Source organism: Grus americana, chromosome 14 (assembly GCF_028858705.1).
Source record: "Grus americana isolate bGruAme1 chromosome 14, bGruAme1.mat, whole genome shotgun sequence".
NCBI classification, from domain to species: Eukaryota; Metazoa; Chordata; class Aves; order Gruiformes; family Gruidae; genus Grus; species Grus americana.
The window spans coordinates 6,477,970-6,501,928 of NC_072865.1; the positions used below are offsets into that span (position 1 = coordinate 6,477,970).

Sequence of the window (23,959 nt, forward strand, 5' to 3'; positions counted from 1 at the left end):
TCAATGCATTACTACTTGTGTTATTATCAATATAGTCCTTATTCGAGCCAGTTATAACTTCTGCTTTTTAGAAGTTGTATCAATGAGTTATATACAGCAACATTTTCTTTTCAAGAACTACTTCAGGTAATTGCTTTGATTAAAGCTGGCTTTAATGCTAAAAGAAACTCTTTGAACCAGAGGTAATCTTGTTTTAGGAAATAAGTTAAACAAAAGAAAATCACTGAAGCTTAGAAGAGTCCTGTAATAGTTCAGATTTAATCTTGTTAGCTCAGTAAGTATACTACCAATTATGGCTATAAACTAATATATAACCTCCACTTTTGTTATCAATTAATGACTACTAATTAAGCTGGATACTGAGACCAATGGTAAAGGATGGATACATGCACAAGATTTTTCTTCCACTACTCTATATTTATTGATACTTCTGCTTGTTGCATTTTCCTAAAGCTTATTATTTTGGATTCTGGGCCAGAAAGGAACACAAAATTCTGTCTCAATGTTACCTAAAGCTCTGCAGTTACCAGGAAACTGTCATTTTAAGCCTTCCGCAGCTAAAACTTGTTCACACAAGGTGTTTATGAAGTGTCAGATGCTACAAAATGTTACAGTATCATGCACGATATACCTCTGTTCTTAACATTGTGCCAATATTGTTTCTTCCCTACTTCCACCTTCTTATAACATGTTTTTCCTCAAATTTTCAGTCTGCTTGCCCAGCCGCAACCCTACTAACCCTTCAGCAGAGATCTCCCCTTTCTACGAGTTCTTTCCCCAAGCAGCTTTCGTCCAGCCATCACCTCTCCAGAAGCCCTTTAGGCTCCAGTCCCCTTCCACCCCCCTAACCCCCTCGTTCCCGACCTATTAACTCCACAAGTCTTCACGTTTTCAAGTTTGGCTTTGAGTCTGGTGCTGTTTCACTTCCTATCACTCTCCAGCCCTATTTACCCTGCCTGCTTCCCCACTACCCAAGGTGCACAGAAACTCACCTCCCGGCAAGGTCCGACCCTCTGCGAGGGGGTTTGGAGAGCACACAGGACTGACGTTTCCAGTTCTCAACTGTGTATCCAAACCCAGAATGGCATGCAATAACCCAGATTCAATAGTTACAGAAGAGTCCTGTTCACCACAGAGAAGGTTTCTGAGGGAGCTAAGCCACAGAGCGCTGCAGTTTCTACCAAGAATCGTTAAAGGGAGTTTTCAATGGCTTCCTGCTTGGTTAGTCATAGCAAGAAGAATATGCCTGACACCTAAAGATCAGCATCACAACTGGTGTCAGGCACCTAGTTCCAAAGATGCTCAAAAGCAGAGGTCACTAGTGTCACAGGGTTGAACACTTATACAGACACACCACGAGTACCTACTGTGAGAAGTCTGGGCTGCTGGTTCCAAAAAGTCAAAAATAACAGAGTAAGGCACTCAATGAGCAGTGCTCAGTAACCTCATCGAAGACATAAACCTGAACTAAACTATCAGAAAAGCTGCATAAGGCTGTGAAGATGCATTTCATTCTTATCCTTCCATGCAGAACAAAAGGAACATTTTTTTTTATAATCTGCAAGCATTCGTATCCAGAAGCTGTTTAAAATGCTCTTCTAATAAGAAATTATTTAAGTCATGACAAAAGATTAACACATTAGAGGAAGTAAGAAAAGGAACTAGAAGTGGAAGAACCAAAGAGAGATTAACAGAGAAACTCTGCTGTTACCATGCATTTAACGCACTTGGAAAGATACGCATACACAGGTGCTGTATTTACACCCAGCAGCCAACTGTGACCAACAGCTCGCTGGAGCTACGCTTTCACAAGTCACATTCACAAGCGGTCATGCGGATTACTGCCATATCACTTCCAGGGGAACATTGCTTTTGAAAACCAGTATCAATTTCATACAAGGGTCTATAAAAAGAACAGGGAAAGAGTTTTGATACATGCATTAACATGACAAGGTTGAATTTGATTAAAGAAATTCTGCTAAAGAAACAGAAGTGATTGAATATATCATTCTGCACTGAAATTTAAAGGATGGGTAATTACACAGGACTGGGACCTTCAAAAAGTAGTATATAAAATATTGGGCATATTCAAGAACACTTAAAATCACAGGCTGTGCTATTACAAATGTTGTATGTTCAGCAGCAGATCTTTGGCTAAATTTTGAATTAGTAAATTAATTTCTTTCCCTGCAGGCAATGAGTAAGGGATCTTAACGCAGCATACAAAAGCGTGACATTAAGGACATTTCACCTCTAAAACTTGCATGTCCCAGTCTACGCCATCAAGGTGCTAAGAGATCACCCATGTTTGTGGAAATTTCTAGGGACAGTCCATGAATGGGTGAATGCTTGACATCAAAGCAGTTTCAGAGTCAAGGTATCTTCAAACATAGTTGCTAACAGTTGTGGAGTCCTTTTCTTCTTAGGACACAGGAGAACTGGGGTAGAGCATTTACTACTTTAAAAGCAGAGGCTGGTGCTAGCTACTTGTGTTAAGAGCTATCAGAAAAAGATATTTTGCAAACAAGTTCTACAGCAATGTTAACAGGCTGATAAAAAGGCATTAGAGCAATTACTTTCAGCAAGACAGCATTGTCTTTTATCAATTCTAGATACAAAAAAGCACAAGAACATAAACATAAGACTCTTAAGTGTTTGAGAGCATCTTAACTAAAAGCATAAAATATTCCAGTCTTTCCTACTACATGAAATATTTTTAAGGCATATGAAGTGCACTTCAGCAAAATTCAGATAAAATGTATGCTATAAGAACCTACATAGAACAATTCAGAAGAACTTTAAAAGAAGACAACTGCTGCAGTGTTTGCTTTAACAGTCTTCTGTTGACAAACAGAAGGACAAAACTGAAGTCTCCCCAACAACTGATGGCAAAGTTTTAATGACTGCAGCATGTCAAAACTGCAGAAACTGAGGTCTGCAATTTCATGATTCCTGCTGTGCTTTCTCACTGAATATTATTAATCATAAAATAATTAACAGTTAGGCATATAAATGCTGTTTATGGACTGCTCAGAATTTTATTTAGATCTTCTCTCACTATTAGCTTCCAGTGAAAAATGCTGTCAGCCTCCCTCAGTATTTTAATCACACTTTAGTGAAGACCATATCAGAAGAAAGCAAAAAAAGTTACAGATGCAGGTTAAAGAATAATTGATATAAAAAGTTTTTCTTGACAAATAATGCAGCTACTAAACAAATCATGTGTTTTGATATCTTGCATATATTAAAAGGCAGCAGTTTTTAAACCCCTAAAAATACTACTTGCAATAACATGTTTACATGCCTAACACTTTCAGGACAGCCTCCGATTTCATATGGTGATTGAGGGGTGTGTGTGTGTAAGTGAGGAATACCAGGAAGCAGGAGGAGGAAAGTCTAAGCATATTTGATGATAGCTGACTCAGAAAGCACGGTGAAGGTAGGATTTGACGTGCAAATGAAAATCATTTTACAGCAGACTTGCTCAACAATTTCTGCTTTCTCACCCTTCCACTCAAAAATATGCTGTATTAATATATTCTAGTTAACACTTTGTAAAGCTAATGAAACAGAGCTTCAATAAAACTGACAAGCATCTGCTGATGCACGGTCTGCTTCATACATAGAAGAAGCTTAGAGCAGGCTGCCTAGCAGAATGCGTTTTGTTCTGAAGAAGCATCAAAGTATTTTCCTGATCTTAAGAGCTGGTAAATTCTCAAGAAGCTTTTAATAATACAGTAGTTCTGTGTTATCAATCCTTTTAAAAAACTCTTAATATTCACTACTTAGAATCTAGTTTTAACTGACTACATTATTTCACTTAATGCATTATTGAGAGGTTTACTGTCCAGTAGACAGGTTGGGACCACTGTGATCCATCAAGTGGTCCATTTCTTAAAGATAGCACTTTAGATAACGTCAAGAGGGTTTTCTAAACAAGATACTACAAAAAACTACATCATTATGACTGAAGCAATTGATTTCATTTTAGGCAAAAATAAAGATACTACTCTCACTTGTTTAAATTGGTGTTCTCTAACCAACATTTGTCAGAAAACAATGGACAACAGCTGCACTTACTAAAAAGAAGACTGACTTGGAAGTAGTGTTCAGTACTGCAAACAAGCACATTTTGGACTAGCCATGAAGAATAACAGCTTGATGGCTTCAGTCCTTTTAAGTCTTGATGGACAGCTTAAACGGCATTTTTAATAAATGTACACTGAACAATCATGACTTCATGCAGCTGCAAAAGCCATCCAGATGCATATCTATCACAGTGAGAGAGCTATGCAGCTGTTCTGAGATTCATGGAAACGCTGTAATCAAATACTGTTAACTATCGCTACCGACTCCCTGTAATTAGTTTAGAAATAACACCTTCATCGCTCAATATGACTAGCCTACTGGGATCCATGCTGCAAAACACATTATGCTTTGCAGAACCGTTATTAAAGCCAGCACTTTCAGATCGTGGATTTTTTTTTTTTTTTTAATTTTCCTCTGGGCAAGTTCTTCCTCCTCTTTTGTCAGAGCTCTCTAGGAAAGTCTGCAAAGCTCAGACAAAGGCCAACCACCCCGCAAAGGGAGGCAGCCGGCAGCAAACGACCGACGGCTGCAAAGGAAGCCTTACCTCCGTTGATGGGGACGGGAGCCACCAGCAGGCCCTTGACCTCCACCTTGGGGGAATCCTGCCCGTAGCGGCCGCGGTCGATCCTCAGCAGCGTGGGGCCGCCCCGCTCGGGGCTCAGCACCGTCACATTGATGAGGGCGGTGTAGTACGCCTGGCTGGCGTTGTCGGCGCCGGACGGCCGGACCCAGCAGTGCCAGAGCAGCAACGGCAGCAGCAGCAGCACGGAGGAGCCGCCGTTCCGGTGCTGGCGAGCCCACCACCAGCTCATCTTCGACTCCGGGCGAACCGAGGGCCGTCACCGGTTTGCCTCCGCCGCTCCGCCCGCGGCAGCCCCGAGCCCCACACGCCCGGGCGTATTTTATCCCATCTGACAGCCCAGGAGCGGAGAAAGACCAAAAGCAGGCGGAGGGGGGGAGGAGAGCACGGGCTCATGCCATGGGAGGAGCCAGGGGAGTCATGGCAGGTCCCAGCCGAGTCCGATCCGCCGGCCGCGGCCCCCGGGGGAGGCTGCTCGGGGCGAGTCCCGCTCCGCCGGCCCCTCAGGGCGCCGCGCTCATGCCGCCCGCCCGCTGCCACCGCGGGGGTGCTCCGGCCGCCCGCCTCTGCCCGTGCCGGGCGAGGGGAGGAGGCGGGGGCGGCGCCGCGGCCCCCTCCCCGCACAGCCCCGCGCCGGCACCGAGGAGGCCGCCGGGAGGAGCCGCCGCTGCCGCCTCAGTCACGCTCACACACGGCCGCAGGGCTCGCCTGGAGCTCGGGTCGCCGCACCGCCTCGCTTCTCCTCGGGGCTCGCCGCCGCCTTAGTGCGGCGGGCGGCGCATCCCGCTGCCCAGGCCGGCGGCCGCAGCCGGTGACCACCGCTCCATGTTCGGCTCGTCCCGTGGGCGGCAGGGCCCCCCGCGCCTCTCCGCAGCTGCACCACGCTCTGCCGCCGGCTCCGCGCCCGGCGCCTCGACTGCAGCCCGGTGCTCCCCACACTGCGCAGGCGCGCTCCGCCCCGCCCAGCGCCACGAGGGCGAGAGGCGGGACTAGGGTAAAAGCCACACCCTCGGGGGCGGGGCTAGACGAGGGGCGGGGCTCTATCGGATGACGTCACCGGGGCCGTGGCGCTGCAGAGATGGGCCGCCATGGCGTGGTGCGGGCGAGGTCCTGTCCGGCCCGGAGCTTCACCGGCATCTGTAAGGAACGCTGGGCTCTAGCGACCTGCAGGTCTGCGAGGAATTAGGTGTAGGGACGCATACGGGCTGCCGTGGCTCCTCAGCGTCGTGAATTTCCGGATCAGGAGCGCTGACCATCAAAAATAGGAGAGATGGTTCAAAAGTGTGTCTGAAATGGGGGGAAAAAGTGCTGTATGTGTGAAAGAGAGGTGGTGCGTGTTCAGTGTGTCCAGTTAACACCGAAAGTGCTCTTGGGTCAGGAACAACACAGCCTCTGTGTCAGAATTTGGTCACTCTGACCTAATTTGGAGTTACTTCTGGCATACTAAAATGGGAACTCTTACAACCACTCAAATGTTGTTAATAAATTTTAATCCCATGAAATACTGTAAAACAGGACTTGATGAATTACTGTAACTAATGTCATGGTTTTAAGGATTTCAGCCTCTTCAGAGATGTAACAAAATGTAATGGCCTCAGATTTTGAAAGGCAAACTATCTGAAAATTACTTATAGCAAAGAGAACAAGTACTGCAGGGGCTGTGAGTTAGGATATTTTCTAAATTTCTGAACAAATACCTGTGCTGCCGTTCTTTTGAGATATGGTCTCCTTGGTGACTTCCCCAGCTGTGCGGGAAGGCCCAGTGATAAGTTAAGCCTAAGCATTTTATTGAACTGTTCCCTTTTGGATGGTTCTGTAGTTTATCTGTGATGTAGCTGGTGACATATGCATGTAAGATAACACCATCAAACTCTGTTTATTTTGTTGAGATGCAAGTGGGGGCTCTAATCCTGCCCTCCGAGAGATCCATGCCATTCCTGAGGAAAGCAGCAGGCTTGCAAACCTCTGTCTCGGAGCAGGATGGACCTGTGGGATTTGCTAAAGGCATGTCGCTTATGGCTCTGTAAAATCCTCTGCAAAGCTGTTTATGAAAAGCTCTATAGAAATGTCAGTACAACCCAGGAAATGTTTCTGAAGTAGCAGCTGAATGTTCTGCTTCCACTGTTGTTTTGTTGTTTTGGTTTTTTTTTTAAATTTTTGCCCTTCTTGGTGAATGCTGGAGGAGGAACCACATGCCATTTCTTGCTTTTCAATATTTCACCCAGACTTTCACCCCAGGTGGAGGGCGAGAGTGGTGGCAAACGCACCGATACTGCACTGTGCAGGACATGTTTCAGAGCCGTCGTTCTTGCAGTGCAGACAGTAGTTTGATTTTTTTAGCATTAAGAGCTCTGCATCGTTTTGATGCAAAAAGGGGCCAGGGAATACTCGAAGCCTGAAGGATTCCTTGCTATTCCTGCATCACCTTTCAGAGAAAGATCGCCAAGGACTTTTGAAAAGCATTGAGAAAACATACACTGGCCACGTCAGAAGCAAAACAAGTCGAAGGGCCCAACCAGCAACTTCCTAGTTCTCTTTTCTAACCACAGGAAAAGGCTGCTTTTCATTTTGCCCCATTCAGCTTCTTGTGGGTTGCGTTTCTGCAGAAGAGGGGCAGTCTTACCATCCAGCAAGGGCTTCCTGCTTGATGCCATCCTTATCCCTTCTCATGCAGGAGGTTGTTTTGGGCCACGAGTGCTCGGACGCTGCTCTCCTACCTCTCCCTCTCCAACGGACAGGCTGGGAGGCAGGAGAGGAGCGTCTGAGTGCTCGTGGCCCCAGGAGAAGAGCAACTGAGGTGCGCAAAAATGGGGTATTTAAGCACAGAGCATCTTCAGTCTCCTCATTCCTCAGGTCCCTGGATGGGGAGAAGAGGGTTAAAAGGTCCTTTTGGCTGCTTTAATGGGTGGAGGAGCTGGATGAAGGGATGGCAGTGGAGAGGCTGGAGCTGAGGGGAATGTCCCCAGGTTTCCTGCACAGGGTAGCTGTACCTTTGCTGGCAGCCACTCGTCAGAGGACCGTTTTGTTGGGTTTTTTTTGGACAGGCAAATAGCACTGAGGTCTTCACCTGTAACCACAGGGGTAAGGAAGGAGCCATGCTTCAGGTTTCACCCCGGCTCCTGGTGATTTTTTTTTGGGTGGGAAATGGTCATAAATCCATTTATGTTCCATTTCCAGCGCTCCCCAGGCGCGGAACATTTCCTTCAGCCTAGATCCCGGCCGTGACTCACCCCCACCCTTCGCTTTCCTGTCAGCTTTTAATTGCCAAAAGCCCTCGGCGCACCCCGCCGCCATTTTCCCGCCCGGGCTCTGCCCCGGGGCCCGCGGCCGCCGCCGAGACGAGGGCGCCACCTGCAGGGCGGCGCCGTGCCTCCCTCCGCCCGCTGAGGGGGCTCCGTGCGCTGAGGGGGATCCTGGCGGGGGGGGATCCGCCGCCGTTGGTCCCTCCCGGCGCCCGTCGGTGTGTGGTGAAGGAGGGGAAAGGGGAACCGTGGGGTCCCAGACTCCGGGGACGAGGCAGTGAGGAAGGGTCGCGGATCCGGCGGGAGGTGGCGGCGGGGCGAAGGGCTGGGAGCTGGGCTGCCGGCTACTGTCAGCAAGCTTAACCAAAGCATATCCGGCTTCATCATGAGAAAAGACTGAGTTTCATCCTGGATGGAAATGCCGCAAAGGCCAGCTGTTTCCTAGAGGATGCGGCGAAATGCAAAAGGACACAAAAGTAAAAATAATAAACCCAAAATGTGCTAATTGCTTGGGCCAGAGTAGAGCTGCCCAGTGCTGCGTGGGCAGCCGGGGGCAGAGGAGTGCTGCAGCACCGTGCACAGAGAGCGGCTGCCAGTTATGACTTTATTCATTTTCACATTTAGATATTACAACAAAACTCTTAATGACAAAGGATAACAAGTACTATAGGAGGAGAGGAAAGAAAGCAGTGTTCTAACTGGTTTGATATATAACCGTGAACTTCCAGAGACAAGACTCAACGTGAGTTATAAACACTCACATACGCTCACTGGTAGGAAAACTTCACACGTGCAAACACCCAAACACTCACCCACAAAACACTCACTCACACACAGACCACACTTTTGTACTCGCACATAACCCATGTTGTAACCTACTTGCTTCAAAGGCAGCCCACTGAAACATTGAATGCTGCTGTAGCAACAACAGGTACCAGGTTAAAATATTGCAATATAAATGAAGTGTTACTTGATACACAGGTTTTTCTTCAGAGACGCACATGTATTTGCAAGTAGGGGACCCAACGCTTTGTTTTCATGAGGGAGGAATGTCCTCCCAACACCAACACTTTTGTAAGGAAAAATGAGACTGCACATAGGCCGGGAACAGTCATTTTAAAGGAGGAGGATGATAAATAGCTTAGCTTTGATGTTGAGTTCCAGTTAAAAAGCCCAAACAAAACACAACAGAGAGTGCATTGTCAATGGAGCACACACAATTATCGAACCCTGGGTTTTAAAATTTTAAATTCTCCCTTGTCACTGTGGAAAGACAGACAACACTGTTGCCTCACATCTTAAAACCAAAACAGACCAGCTTCATTTCATGCTCATGCTTATCTGGAGACTGTAAAAAAAGAAAAAAAAAAAAGCCAGAAATAATGCAAAAGTGTGGGGAAGGATATCAGGTTCGTACACTCTAATTTTAGTATACTTTTAAGAGAGCGAAAGTACGATTGTCTCAACAGCTCTTCAATATTCCACGCTACAATTGTTCTTCATCAGCAGGAGTGTCTGAAGAGGAGCTGATGTGTGCTCGTATCATGGCTGCATTGTTCATGCAATGCTGTTGATGCAGACACAATAGGATCTGATTCCACACCCCCATCAAGATGGTGCAAAAGAGAGAAAATAAACTTCTGTGGAGCCGAATTATTTGAATGTTCAAAAATCAGATGTTGCACCAGTGCTTTGCCCAGAGTGAAGCCAGGGATCATTAACAATGGCTCTGATGAAGTAACCCTTCTCCACAAGGATGCTCGTGAGCAATTAACAGCTGAACCCAGAGACACAGTGCAGCTGTCCTGGCTGGTTGGGAGTGCTGACAGCCAGCCAGGGCGCTCCGATGCCTCTGTCCCCTTTCTGCTGAGGAATCCTGCCGGTGCCCTGCAAGCATCGGGCTTTGCTGGTACATTTCTATCCCTCACATATGGACAAGGACTTGCAGCTATTTTGGAATTCAGTTTTTCAACTATTATTTAATTTATAGGCCTCTTTCTTGGGCCCTCTCTCAGGTGGGGCTGTGCTTCCAGGCAGAGCACTGTTTGTGAAGCACTGGAAACGAGAGCCTGGGTCCTACGGGTGCACATCACCAAGCAAACAGTCTGAATTTAGCTCAGCCATCTGTCACCTTCCACCCATATGAATGCCGGTGGAGACCCCCAGCAGCATGGGCCACATGCAGCCTTCCTTCTGTCAAGGGAACCACCAGTTCAAAAACCAGGGCAAGATGAGGGCAGGAGAACTTGGTCTGGCCTACACCCCACTGGCTGTCCTACTTCCTTGGCCTGGATCTCCACCATCTCCTGCCAGAGGATTCTTACTGAGTCATAACAATTACTTAAAGATGCTTAAATTCCTGGCAACTTGAGGGGACACCAGTAGAAGTCAGGGAATTCACTGTTACATGCAATTTCCAATTTCACATCCCGAGCCAGTTTGGCTCAAGCTGGTCCAGTTTTGTGCCTCTTTTTGCCATGGAAATTGCAGCCATGTCATCCTGCTGACACGAAAAGGGAGGGGAACATCAAGCACTCCGCACAGGCTTAGAGAATCTGAATGACAGGCATGCTTTTCCCATGTGCTAAATAAATCTCCCCATTACAGTTGTACAGAGAACTATAATTAAGACTTGGGAAAGTCATCCATAAGGACTCACAGGCTCACGTCAGGAAACACATGAAACTCACTGCTGGAAAAGAAATACAGTTTGGGAAAGCAGTACGTCTGACAGGAAACATGATTTTAAAAGTCCAAACCAAACCCTTGGCTCTGTGCACAAAGGTGCAGCCTGCAAGCAGAAACTTCCCGGCGCTGAGATGCCCTGGTGCAAGGAGCTCTGCCAGCAATGGGCACGTGGGAGAAGAGATGATGACAAGCTGTTCAGATGAGCCTCTTCACCCAGACTCCTCTGACGGTGACGTAACCGTGCTCTGTGGCTGAGCTCTCGGATTGTGAGCAGGATGGAAAGAAGTAGGTGGGAAGTGGTGAGGCAGCAGCACAGAAATCTGTAGAGAGGGGCTGCAGAGGTTCCCTAGAGCTCTGAATTCACGTGGTATCTTTCAGAAACAAAAGACTCAAGTGATGAGGTGTTTCCTCAGCAAATAAATGTTTCTCAGTCCCCTAGAGATGGATACACTGTGCTGGCGGCTCTGCAACAAAACCTGAAGAGGAGCACATTGGGCAGAGAGTGCCTCCTTAGAGCCAGGGAACAAGGGCGACCGGAAAGGTCATGGTGCAGAACTGTCCATCCAGGAAGAACTGGGGCCTGAGCCCTGGGCAGGTGCTGCCCTCCATGTGCTCAGTGATGCCAACGCACCAGGGGATGCCGCCCAGGGCACCTCACTGCTGGAGCTCTGTTCCTTCCATTGTTTCCAAAACCCTTGCAGCAACTTGAAAATAAACATTTCACTCCCTACCACTTTGATCCTTTTCCTCCCAGCAAACAACCCATTTTCACTCTATGTTTAGAAGCCAGCTGAAATTAACACAGCTTTGCTTTAATTTCTCACTTGAGCAACAAATGATCTCAACACTGCTCTGGAAGAAGGGGAAGACGAGAGCAGCAGACCAGTGAGTAACCTGCTCCCAGCACAGATCATATAAATCCTGTTTTGCACAGGGCCTGCAAAAAGAGGTGCTATTTATCTCACTGGGAGGACTCTAGCCATCAGCTGATGGTCTGCTCAGCACTAGCTGTGTTGGGATGGCTAAAATAATCCTGGTGGTAAGGCAGATTGACAGGTTTCCCCCAGCAGAGATGATAGGGATGTGGGTGTTGCTTGCAGCAGAGATGGATAGGCTGGCACCTACCCAGAATGAACAGCGTGTGCGAACATTTACAAAGATCCCTCGGGATCTCTCCGTACACCTCTTTAAAATGTCCTGCTCTTGCTGTTAATACCACTAGGGATTTCTTCTCTTTGATTCTGCTCTGCAGCTCAGCAGCTGACATCATGAGGAGAGGAGGAGGAAGCAATCCAAGGAAAAACATTCAGGCTGCACACCAGGAAGAAACTTGAGACTAAGACAGATCTATTTATATCTGACCTGAAATGGGCTTTCTGAATGGGAAGCTGATCTGAGTGGAGGCTGGATGCTAGGCAGAAGGTGCTGTAGTGCTGAACACAGGCACCCACTTGCTGGCAGAATGCATCTGTCTGAGCCACAGGAAGAAAAGAAACACAAGGAATCAGCAAGGTACTCTCTCCAGTCCTGGCATGGGGAAGCTGCAGCTGGAGGTGCTTTGTGGGCCATCGTGCTGCGGTTCCAAGGACATCGGTGTTCCCCATCTGTTCGGGGTAGGTTCCATGCTGGGGTTGGGCATAGGTTGAAGGAGAAGCTCTGAGTGACCCTGATGATGTGCCTGGAGGGGGAGAGGGGATGCCTTGGCAGGTGCCTCCAGGGCCTGATGCCATTAGTACTGCTCAGAGAAGAAGGAAGTGTGGAGAGTGGGGGGACTGGCCCCCTCTCCAGGCGGGGTGCAGCTGCCATCCTCAGAGTGTTCTGACAGCTCCCCGTATTCACTGTTGTAAAAAGTCTGGCCTCCGACCTGGGACCCGTATGACGGCCGACATCTGCCCCGCAGGTCCGACTGTTCCCCTGGCAGCTCTGCAGTTCGGCTTGGCCCTTTACTGCTGTGAGAAAGAGAGACACAGAAGGTCAGTTTGAGCACTCCTGGAAAGGCTCTGTCCTGCTTAGAGAGATCCCACCTTCAGGAAACATCCCCTGCTAAAGCACGGGGCAGAGGCAAGGTCAGGAATGGACCTACACCTCCATTTCAAAGCACAGCACCAGGCCTTGCTCTAAACCTAAGCACAGCCCGTATGTTTTGTGACAAATCTGCACGTAACTCAGCAACAGAGTTATTTCAGCTCTTCTAGATACCTTTGGGAAGCCCAGGGAAGGGTTGGGACCCCAATGAGCAGGGAGAGACAAGAGACATTTCCTCAATTGCTCCTAGACCTGGCAGGAGTAACAGAAGCTGATATAAACCAACAGCCAGGATGGGGGGAAAGGAAACAAATGAAGATGATGAAGAAGATGTGGGAGGAAATCAGCAACCCCATCTCAGCACCTGCCAATACCAGGTGACTAGCAAGAAGTCACAAAAGCGAGGGCAGGGACACAATGAAGGAGAGGTTTAAGGGCCCTGTTTTCCAGGAGATGGGACACCAGGTAGCCCACGGTGTAGGAGACAACAGGAACGTGCCTTAGGGAAAAGAGGACAAGGACAAGAAGCAGGAGACAGTCTGATACAACAGCAGAGAGGCCACAGGGCTATGGCTCAGGGAAAAGACAATGACCAGTCTGATCTGATGCTGGGAGGCAGAGGTGAGGAAGAGGCTTGGGACTGGCCTTGTCTACGCATGAGCTGACATGGTTTGCTCAACACACTGTCACAGAGACAAGGTCCCAGCCTGCTCTGGCACCAAGCAGAGAGAAGATAGACAGGTTCTTGCCCAGTTTCCAAGCCTGGGGCAAGGACATAACCATCCATGACATCCTCAGCCCTGAGAGTGCCAGCCCAACCTGCCAGGCTCAGTACTGGCATGCGGGAAGTCCTAAGGCCTGTCCCATCCCTGCAATGCCACATCGGGGCCAGGGCTGGGGGAGGGAGGTGGCAGCTGAATAGTTTCCATCCATTCCACCTGCCACTGTTTGAACAAGCCCTGACACATTTCACCAGAAAATGTCAATAAGCTTTAAAAGTCATCTGAACACCGTCACTCCACTGTGCCTCATTATCTTAACAGACACACTCTCATTGAGTAGACACAGTTTATTTTTTTAAACCCTAGGAAGCAGCAGGCAGGTCTGTTCTTTGTGCTTTTTGCCTCTTGTTAATGTCTGCATGGACTTATCTGGCTCAGGGCCCACAGCCCTGCTGCTGCTGGGAGCCCCAAAGGTATACCCTATGGGGAGACACCAAGAGCTGCCTCCTGGTCTGCATTTGGCAGCAGGGAGGTCTGAGTGGCTAGACTTAAGGAGTACCTGAATCCACCTTCTTTTCTGTGTCGGTTTTCTATCCTCTCAAATTCCTCAGATGCCAGAACCATCCCACTGTCTGTCTGATTGTCCTGGAAGGAAGCAACAGGAGTTATCAGTAACATCCCTGTCGACTGATCAGAGTGGGAAGGGAGGAGGAATCATTCAGGACATGAGATCATGTGTATCTGTGATGGGGAAAAAAGGAGTAGGGGCACTTTACCAGCATTCTCCACAGTCTTGCTGGAACTGATTTTCTTAGGTGCCTTCTTAAAAGCAGTGCATACAAAGGTAGGATTTGTGTGTGCAGTTCAGTGCCACTTTTGGGGGAAAAAAAAAAAAAAGAGTGCTCCCTGCCTGGAACATGTATTACCATTAAATCTGTGAGAGATTCCTCTGAGACTATGGGTATGACTTGAGTTTTGCTACTACAGAAGATACAAGTACCAGCCCAGTTCAGAGAGGCCAGGAGGGCCCCCACTGCACACTGCTGTGTGGGTCAGGAGAGGGGAGCTCCAGACAAACATTCTGGATTTATCTAGTCCTGGCTGGATTTCAGTACGGTTAACCAGGCCATATTCATAGATTTCAGAAGGGTGAAGAGCAGGCTCTTCTCTGAGGTCCTTTATAATCCTTGCTTGTAGATCTAACTTCCCTATTTCACACTTAGGCAGTACAAGCTGCGCTGCAGAGAAACCCCTATGTGCCAGGTGGAGAAATGAATGTGCATAGCACTGGACGGACTCAACAGAATGACACAGACAGACTGACATTAGATAGGAGCGGTTTTCCTTCCACGGTCTTAACAGCAAAGGTGTCAGGAAACAGCCGAACATTTCCTTGCCCCTTGCTCAACCCCACTCAAGTGCTACTCACCGGGTGTGCCTTGTACATTGTATGTGTCATGGGAAACTCTTCAAATGTCTTTATCCTGGATGGACACCTGATCTGATTTCCTCCCGTCAAACAACCAGGGAACGAGACACAGTTGTAGTATCTGCCGACAGAAGCATACTGTATTCAGTAAAACCAACAGAGTCAATGTCCTGAATAAACAGGATCTGAACCTGACCTCCTCTCTGTGCAACCAAAGTCTGCAGGGAGGTGGATGACCCAAATGATGGATTTTGGGAGGGGAATAGGGTCACCTTAGGCCTCTGAACCCTATATTTCTTCTACAGTGGGGAGCACCCAGACTTCCTGGTCGAATCAGGGCCTGGTTACCTCTCTACTCTGCATAAGCAGAGTAATGTCATATAGATCCCAGGCATCACACTACCACAGCTCCCCAGAGATGAGAAGCCTAAGCCTAATTGTTTGGGTTAGTTAGGAATAAATAGGATGAAGCTCCTGAGCTATCAGAAGGGCAGCTGACACCTTCTTTCCTCATCTACCTGATGGGCCATGATGCCTTTAGTGGCACGTGGTGCTCTGGCAATGTAGCTGGAGGCAGGAGAAGGAATGCCATAGGCTTACACATCAAGGGCTCTTTCTCATCAGCAAAGGAAAGTGATTTTGCTTTTATAAGCAAGATGCTGTGGCCTAAATGCTTGGATCACACCTCATCACCTGGGATTTTTCCAACCTCTTGCTACAGGTTCTCCCCATATCCCCCAGGCTCCCTTACAGCTCAGGCTGCTGGCTGCCTGCTGGGCTCTCTCTGCCCTTTTCAGAGGAGACTCACCTTGCTGCTAGGCTGTGGCAGCGTATCCTCATGTCAAAGTCCTCTTCGTCTGAGTTTTGCTGGGCAGAGGAAGGCACCTGGGAGAAACCATCATCTTCTGAGCTGTGAGAGTCATTCAGCGGGATGTAATCCTTTCCTTCCTGGTAAGAACAACAGTGCATGGCCTTAGAAGAAGGGGAGAGCTTTCCCACAAGAAAGGGCTCTACAAGCAGAAGCTGGCAGAGAGGGGGAAGAAAATTTTTAGTTTGTCTTTTGTTTCTCTGGGACAAAATATCTGGCTGGAGGATTTCTGTGCCCTCTGCATTAAGTAGCTGTGACTACTGCAGGTACATGGAGGTGTGTGTGAGCAGGAAAACAACCCAATCCTATGGCACCTACAGTCCTCTAGCCTACACGGACAGAGCACTGTGCTCCAGGGTCACATTGTTCTAGCTTAGTCATGCCTGTGCTGGGATCCAGTGCTGAAAGGTTAAAATCAGGGACATCAGGATGCAACAGTACTCGTATTTACGTATTTAGCTATTGTCTTATGAAATGGAACATCAAGAAAATGTTAAAATCAGAGCTGCACGCTCATCACATTTAAAAGTTCTAGTGAGTTTCTGCATGGCAGTGATTAGTAATAGTTTCAGAAAAATTTGTATATCTGACTGCTGTAACGGAACAGTCGTTTGGTTCACATGCCCCTGACATTTAGATCTGAGGATAGAGTTTCAGAAACCCTGGTGAAGTCCTGGTTTTCATTATGCGGGCGTGTGGGAGGCAGGAGTGCCAGGGCCTTGACTCAGCTGAAAAATTTCAAATAATCATCTGGGGATTAGGATGGAAATACTGGAATGATGACTGAGAGGGTACTCACCCTGCAAGAAGCGGAGCTATATTAGGATGCAGCAAGAGAGCTAACGCAGAAATGAGCTCTCTGGTAGTTCTGGGAAACAGATCCCCCTGATCCAGGAAACCGTGTGTTATCCCTTGGTGTATGCAAAGGTATTGCATTGGCCAGGGAGTCAGAGGAGGGCACAGGAAGGGAGCTATTGGTGGGAGAAGAAAGAGCTCTCTGGAGCTTAGCAGGGACACAGAGAGGTTTTCACCTGCTGGACGTTTTCCTGAAGAAGGTTCCCCAGTATCTCCACCAGGTCAGAGAAGGTTGGTCTCTCCTTGGGATCACCATGCCAGCAGGTCAGCATTATACGGTAACTGCCAAGAAGAGATAGTGGTTTTATGCCACAGAAACCCCCTCCTACCCCACTCTGCATCTCCCACCCACGTGGTACCCGCTGGGACAGCATGTACCCTGCACTGTGAAGGAAAGCTTGGCACCCCCCAGCACAATGGCCATGTGGACCTACTGGAACGGGGTTGGTTCATTATGCACTGAACAAAACAGTGCACAAGAAGCTAATTCGGACACCTCCGACACCCTTTAGAGCAGGAAAGCACATTGCCCACCTACAGACCTATCCCAGTGTGGGTAGGCAAGGGTGGGTACCTAGAGAGCTCTGGTTTGAATCCATCTGGCTTGCCCTCCAGGCAGCTGCTCGGAGCAAAGGATGTGTTGGCTCATCCCCCACCCTGGCTGAAAGGTCTTTGCATCCCATAGAGGGGCCTGTCCTGCCCTGGGATCTGGGACGCTTCTACTGTTCCACAGACTGCTGTGCTCTGACCAATGCTGGGCTCTGTAGGGTTTCTGACTCACATTTCTGCTGTGGCGTACTCTGGGGCTCTCATCCTGGTACCATCTTTGAGCCTCTGACAGAACTCCTCGTTGATCTGGACTCCAGGGTACGGAGATGCCCCTAAAGGAGGTTCAAAGAGGGGTGGGAATGTGAAATGTGCCATCAGAAAGCAGTCCTCTGAGACTGCCCTTCCTCCCAAAACACTGGGAGATGTGGTAACTTCTCATACACAGCCCAAGTCCTTGGTGTTGCCCAAGACAGGCCCCTCTGCTTCAGTGAGCTGGAAGCCACCTCTGCATGCCTGTCTCCCCATCACCCTGTTCATGGGTGGATATGGCATCCATATTTTTTTTTTGCCTACACCGATGTCTCTTCCCATCACTCCTTAGACATTCTTCAGAGCGTCAAGGCCTCCTGCAGATTCACCCACCAAGCTGCTATGTGGGAAGAGAGGTCTCCCTCAGCAGCATGTGACTCTCACTAGCACTCACCTAGCGAGAAGATTTCCCAGAGGAGGACTCCAAAGGACCAGACATCACTCTGGGTAGTGTAGACCTTGTCAAAGATGCTCTCTGGAGCCATCCACTTCAGTGGGAGACGGGCCTGTAGGAGGGAGAGGCAAGGCATAAATGTTCAGTCAGGGACGTGTCCCAGGACAGCCTTTCTTGTAGCAATGGGATGAAAGGGATGAAAGTAAACCAGAGCCAATAGCCCTGCTCCTCTCTCCGTGGAGAAATGGAGGTTTCATTAGGCCAGAGGGAGGGATGGAGACACTGAAAGCAGGAGGAAAGAGTACAAAGGAAGAAGAGTAAATTAAGGACAGGCTGAAGGGCAGAAGGAAGGAGACAGAGGCCTGCTGGTGGAGGAGGAGGACAGCACATACACCATTGGGCCAGAGGTTCCTGGTCCCAGCCACACAAGTGGTTCCACTCCTCCTTTTTCATCTTTTCCTCAGTTTATTCCATCCCCATAGTAGTTTATGAACACTTCAAGGGGAGCTAATCTGTGTAGAGTTTGAGAAAATGACACTCACACTGCCTTTCCTGACATAGTCGGGGTCCTTGTAGATGTCCCGGGCCAGGCCAAAGTCACAGATCTTTACCACATTGTTCTCTGACAGCAGGATATTGCGAGCCGCCAGGTCTCTGTGGATGCACTGATGGCACATGAAGAGGAAGGGGCAAGATCAGAGGGTCAGGAACCACCATCAGAAAATGCAGAGCACCCTCCCTCCCCTTGCGAAGGAAAGGGTGAACTCACCTTTCGGGATGCCAGGAACTCCATGCCACGTGCTACCTGGAAGCTGTAGCAGATCAGGTCTTCCATTGTCAAGGGACTTTGCCACAAGTCATCCACTGTCCAGGAGTACAAGAAAATTATTAGACCATGAGCGGTCTCTTATCCTCCTTGCCTCTCTCCAGGACTGCAGGATACAACCAGCCTCTTGGTGAGATACAGCTAGTCCTCAGTGCTAACTGAGGTAACCACCTCCCCTCTGGGATCTTCCGCTTAGGTGGCAGAAAGCACACAGCAGGAACCTGCTGACGTGTGAGGAGAATGAGTCCAGCCTCCAGCACATGTCAGTCAGACAGAGTTGTGAGGAACAGGACTCGAAGGGACTTGGAAAGTCAGCTCATCATTCCTGTCCTAGGGAGGACTCACTGAGATCCCCCTCAATTCTCCTTGCTTTAGGCTAAAAGAATCCAAAGGGATTCAATCCTCCCTTCTGGGTTTCAAGAGTCTATTACAAGAGACCACAGGGGGACTGTAATAGCCCTGTGCAGGGAATTGCCATGCAACAGTGGAGTGATCATCTCCAAGGCTGGATCCCAGCTCCCCACTGGCATTCCCTACCCATTCCCGAAGTTAGCCAAGTCTGGCATTTTTTTGGTGGCCCAGGTGAGAAGCCACTGCTAAGGCTGGAGTATTACCTTCCTGGATTGGCTGTGCTGTCCGGCTCTTGTGCATCAGAAAGCGGTTGAAGATAGCACTGTCGCTAGTCCCAGAACGAATCCTCCTGTCTGCTCTCACTGCCTCCACGATGGACTGGACCTGAATACGCAGCCTGGGAGACTTCTCCTGGCAAGGAGACCAAACCAAAAACCTCAGTAGGCAACACACATTGCAACCCCTGCACCCATGAGCTACACAGCCTTGCCCTGCTCTTAGACTGTAATTCTGGCCTGGAAGCACCTATCCCCCACTACAGAAATAAATTACTTCCCTGATGAATCAAGATCACTGTGTAAAGTTGACCTGCTGCTGGACAGAGGGTGTCTTTGTCCCATTGTCAGATCATGTTCAGGCTACACCTTCCTTCCCTAGCCATGGGACAGGTCCCTAGGGGCAAAGGAGGCTACTTACTCTGTAAGGACTGAATCCTTCCCGTTTGGTCCGCAGGTAGTTGGAGAGGTTTCCATATTTGCAGAACTCAACAATTACCATGAGTGGACCTGGTGAGAAGAAACCAAAGGTCAGGGGAGGAGATAAGAGCTTGGGATGGTCAGAATTTGCCCCAACTCATGTTATGTGCAGCCCCACTGAGCTGTGGCACCTGCCCTAAGTGCACACAGACACACCATCAACCACCCCACATGTCCCTGCAGTCACACACATGGCCAGCAGAAAGGACATAGGGGGCAAGCGCTGATCTCTGGGAGCAGCCACAGCCTGTTGCCCTACGATATTTACCATTGGGTTTGGTACAGGCACCCAGCAAATTCACCACATTGAGGTGATTCCCGATGTGAATGAGGATCTTCAGCTCTGACATCAGTGCCTTGTGCTCACTTGCCGTAGCTCCCTCTGGAAACACACAGACCATGTCATGACGCCTCCTCACAGCTTTTCACTCCCCCTCACCACCCTTCTCTTAGCAGAGTGTTAATGTGAGTCTTGCTGAGGATGCTGTGACCCCAAAGCCTTGGTACATTTTGTTATTGCATGTTTCCACGTGAAATGTCAGAGCCTTGTCTGGAGCTCCCAGGATCCCTGCTGTAACGCATGGGGTGCTCCCTGCAGGTGCAGGGACCCAGAGCAAAGGACGACACAACCTGTGCCCAACAGATTTTTCCTTATGATAGTTGTGCTGGCGAAAAGATCACTTGAGGCTTACATAGACATTTGAATCTCTGCCCTTTCAGCCTCCAAATAGAGATAACAAGCCCTAAAACAATTTGAAGGAAATTTAGAAACAAAAGCCATCTGAGTCTTGTGATCATGACTGAAGATAGGAGCTGTCTCAGCTCAAACCCAGAACATCTTTTTATGATTCCTCTCCAACACCAAACACAGTGTTGTGCCCTTGCCAGCTCTCTGTACAACATTTTCTCTCTGAGTGCCTAATTCGCACCAATTCTTGATCCTCCGTTTTACCCTCAGGGTGCGTTCTCTGGTTTTGTGTGCTCTTTTCATATTTCTCTGCTTCCCCATATGCATTTTGCCTTACTTGGGAGTTTATAAATTTAGCCTGAGAGAGAGAAGCATCCTCTTGAACTGCAGCTGATGGGCCAGGTGAGAGCCATACCTCAAAGGACTGTAAAGCAACCTTGCACAGCCAGGCTTCTCTCTGCAATTGCTGTGCAGATCATCTGTACACTTGCAGTGGTAAGTACTGCTGAGATGAGCTGTGACTCAGTTTCCACGTACAGGCCACTGCTGGCCAGAGACTGCCTCGGTATTTCGTTAGATGCCAAATTACAGAATAATGTTCCAGATGCCTGTTTGAAAGTGTGGCTGTAAAAGCTTAAAATCTTACTCTGGATTGACCAGGCTTTGGGTGCAAAGCCAATTTAGCCCTCAGAGCTGGTAAGAGCTGCAACCTGCTTCCTTGCCCAGCTCTGAACCTGGCCCATAAACATGAAATACAGGCACATTTGGAAGAAGGCAATTGGGAGCAACACTTCCTTCAGTGACCTGCCAAAGAGGGGCTTCTTGTTGGTCCTTTGAGACAGATTTCATTCTTTGCCTTTGCAGACAGTTAAATTTCCTTGAAAGCTGAGTTCCCCAAATCCCTGCTGTCTGTTCTGCCACTTGCCTCCCAGTGCAACTGAATGGGGCTGAAGCATCCACAAGGGGAGGCCAAGAAGCCATAAATTAAAAAGCTGGCTCCAGCTCCTCTTCCCCTAGTGCAGGGCTGGCTCAAACAGAAGCACCCAGGAGGGCTTGTGGGAGATAAAACATTTTGCGGGGCCTTAACAAAAGCCTTATGCAAAAGACAGGCATTTACAGGGTGGGTGTTCCCTGGCAGATGCCTCATTCTTTGCCGTCCACACAGAGTGAGTATTCTGCTTCGCTGTTCACATACCTTTCAGCATTTTGACTGCTACGGTCTCACAGCTATTACTTTTATTGATTCCAAATGCTGATGCTTCCACCACCTTCCCAAAGGCACCGTGACCCAGGACTTTACCTATGGGCAAAGGAGAGAGGCAGTGTGAAGGAAAGCAGGTGCAGCACAGGCAGAATGGAATGAGAAAACAAAAATCCCCACAGGAAACCATGGGAAGAAGAAAGAAAAAACATCATAAAGGAAAAGGAAGGAGTGGAACGTGTGCCCTTCCCAGGTGGCTGCTTGCTCTGTCGGTAAGAATAAGAGAAAGGATGATGGGAGGAACTGAGACAGCTGGCATGGACAAAGCAGAGGAAGGAAATGGCCCTGCAGAAGTGAGGGGCTGTTTGTTGCCCTCGGGCAGAGCGTGTGGGAAAGGTAAATGTGACACCTTGCAGCAGAGCAGCCAGGGCTAATGTCACTGCTCTGTGCTCAAAGGTAGTCTGCAGCCCTTTGAACCCTCCTGACAGAGGGAAGAGACTGCAGGTGGGTGTCTCAGCAAGAGGAGAGTAATGGATGCAATCCTGGTCCTGAACTTGGGGTACCTGCCGTGGACTGGGCTGTTCTGTCCAGATTGCCACTTGGAGAATATGGGAATGTGGTTTAAAGCATGCCCAGAGGTCTTCTGGTCTCAGTGATGCCTGTGCGGGCACACTGAGAGAGTCTGGGCTTACAGGTCGCTCAGACCTGCCTGCAGTCAGACCTAAAGAGATTACTCAGGCACAGCCTGGGCTTTAGGGACAGTCTGGGGAAGAAGATGGGAAGCTTGAGGCAGACAGAAGGCATTAAATACACAGAGGTGTGTGAGAAACCTGGAAGGTCAGTTTGAAGGGCTGGCGGGAAGCCTTGGCTGCAGCGCGCAGTGGCAGGGAGGGGGCCCAGCTCACCTAGGCGCAGGCGGTCCCGTGGGAACTCCCACTTGCTGGAATCATAGGGCAGGTACTCGCACTGCTCCTCCAAGGGCACCTCGCCAGGGTCCATGATGATGGAGAGGTAGCCCGTCTTGATGTCTGCGTGGGCAGGCTGCAGGAATCAGCCAACACAAAGGGTGAGGAGATGCCCTCCCTGCACTGGGTGCTGACTCCCAGAGTGGATTTGGTTCCTTTGCCTGCCTTGACCTGCTTCCCCCTGGCAAAGGCCATTCCCTGTGACCTCCTTTACCGCAGCCCTTATGCACCTTGTCCTTGGCAGTGAGAGCAGGTGAAGCAACACTCAGTGACCTCCTTTTAGCGGGTGCTATCATACAGCCCCACATCACACCAATGGTGTTGCCCCAAGCTCAGTTAAGCCACCTCCCCTGCCCTGGGACAGACACAGTCACATACCCTTTTGATGTTACAGAAGATGAGGATAAGGAGGATCCAGAAGAAAACGGCGATAACCCCAGTCCCAATCAGGATGACAATCTCCACATTGGTCCTGTCATCAGAGCCTGTGGGATGGGAGGGAAACCGCATCTTCAGAGATTCCCATTCTGTGCCCCAGCTCAGCTGTCCCTTGCAGCCTGCTTCAGGATGAGGGGAGACTGGGGAGGTGTGTTTGCCTGAGCTAAACACACTCTGGACTACAGATCCTACTGTGAGACCACCGTGCCACCAGCAAGGCTGAGGGGCTTTCACTGCCTCCCACTGCCTGGTGTCACAGGGAAGAGGCATGGGACCTTGCCCACACTCCTACTCCCCCCTGCCCTTCATCCCCAGGGGTGTTGTGGCTGCTGGTACCTTCCACAGAGACGCTGGCCGAGGAGTTCACACATCCCTTAGCATTGCAGACGCTGCACAGGTAGAGCCCAGCGTCCTCCTCCCTCACCCTCTGAATGCTCAGCTTCTGGTTGAAGTCTGCCAGGTCAATTCCTGTAAGGCACAGAGATTTGCGGTGGTCACTCACGGGGAGGGGGGATTAATATACTGAACTCATTCAGGCTCAGAATAAGGGTCTTATTCTGTGGCTGGTTCATTTTAGATGGCAGAATGAAATTGCACCAGTTGGTAGAGGCTCTCTTCTGTGGTCTGATGGCCCCAGAAATACTCTGCAGGGGCCCTCCCCAGGCAGTGTATGGAGGGGGACAAAACCCCCGCAGACAATGCTGGATGGGGATGGTGCCCAGGCAGTCCAGCTGGTGTGTCAAGCTCTGCTTCAGCTCCAGGACCTGTTCCTTTTCCTCTGCAATGTGCCTGGATCCTTCCCATGTTCCTTGCATGGGATCTGGGTTGGTCCCTGCATGAGCAGAGGTGCCAGGCACTGGGCTGGAGTAAGAAGATGAATGATTTATCTCTCTCTCAGCTCTCCAGCTGAATGCGCACATGCACAGACAGTGCTGACCCAGGCCCTAGGGCACAGACTTGGCTGGTGAGACTGCATCAAACTGGG

The 23,959-nt window shown here is 49.3% G+C and overlaps 2 protein-coding genes across 6 annotated transcripts in view; both read right to left on the reverse strand.

Moving 5' to 3' along the window:
* RNF130 (ring finger protein 130) overlaps positions 1 to 5,621 on the reverse strand; it is a 54,642-nt gene extending 49,021 nt beyond the window's left edge. Inside the window, exon 1 of one of the 2 annotated variants that reach the window (XM_054841647.1) lies at positions 4,634 to 5,621. In XM_054841647.1, the coding sequence (XP_054697622.1) occupies positions 4,634 to 4,901 (268 nt within the window). In that variant the 5' untranslated portion in view covers positions 4,902 to 5,621. The remainder of the gene's footprint in view (positions 1 to 4,633) is intronic. The other variant, XM_054841646.1, reaches the window with a different exon arrangement.
* A 2,880-nt stretch (positions 5,622 to 8,501) lies between these two features.
* FLT4 (fms related receptor tyrosine kinase 4) overlaps positions 8,502 to 23,959 on the reverse strand; it is a 60,140-nt gene continuing 44,682 nt past the window's right edge. For 2 of the 4 annotated variants that reach the window (XM_054841958.1, XM_054841962.1), the window contains 16 exons: positions 23,311 to 23,442; positions 22,915 to 23,021; positions 22,477 to 22,612; positions 21,566 to 21,670; positions 19,951 to 20,064; positions 19,624 to 19,712; positions 19,191 to 19,338; positions 18,520 to 18,614; positions 18,293 to 18,415; positions 17,751 to 17,862; positions 17,280 to 17,379; positions 16,675 to 16,780; positions 15,584 to 15,723; positions 14,776 to 14,896; positions 13,906 to 13,991; positions 8,502 to 12,548 (listed from right to left, as the gene is read on the reverse strand). In XM_054841958.1, coding sequence (XP_054697933.1) covers positions 12,329 to 12,548; positions 13,906 to 13,991; positions 14,776 to 14,896; positions 15,584 to 15,723; positions 16,675 to 16,780; positions 17,280 to 17,379; positions 17,751 to 17,862; positions 18,293 to 18,415; positions 18,520 to 18,614; positions 19,191 to 19,338; positions 19,624 to 19,712; positions 19,951 to 20,064; positions 21,566 to 21,670; positions 22,477 to 22,612; positions 22,915 to 23,021; positions 23,311 to 23,442 — 1,934 coding nt within the window. In that variant the 3' untranslated portion in view covers positions 8,502 to 12,328. The remainder of the gene's footprint in view (positions 12,549 to 13,905; positions 13,992 to 14,775; positions 14,897 to 15,583; positions 15,724 to 16,674; positions 16,781 to 17,279; positions 17,380 to 17,750; positions 17,863 to 18,292; positions 18,416 to 18,519; positions 18,615 to 19,190; positions 19,339 to 19,623; positions 19,713 to 19,950; positions 20,065 to 21,565; positions 21,671 to 22,476; positions 22,613 to 22,914; positions 23,022 to 23,310; positions 23,443 to 23,959) is intronic. The other 2 variants (XM_054841960.1, XM_054841961.1) reach the window with 2 other exon arrangements.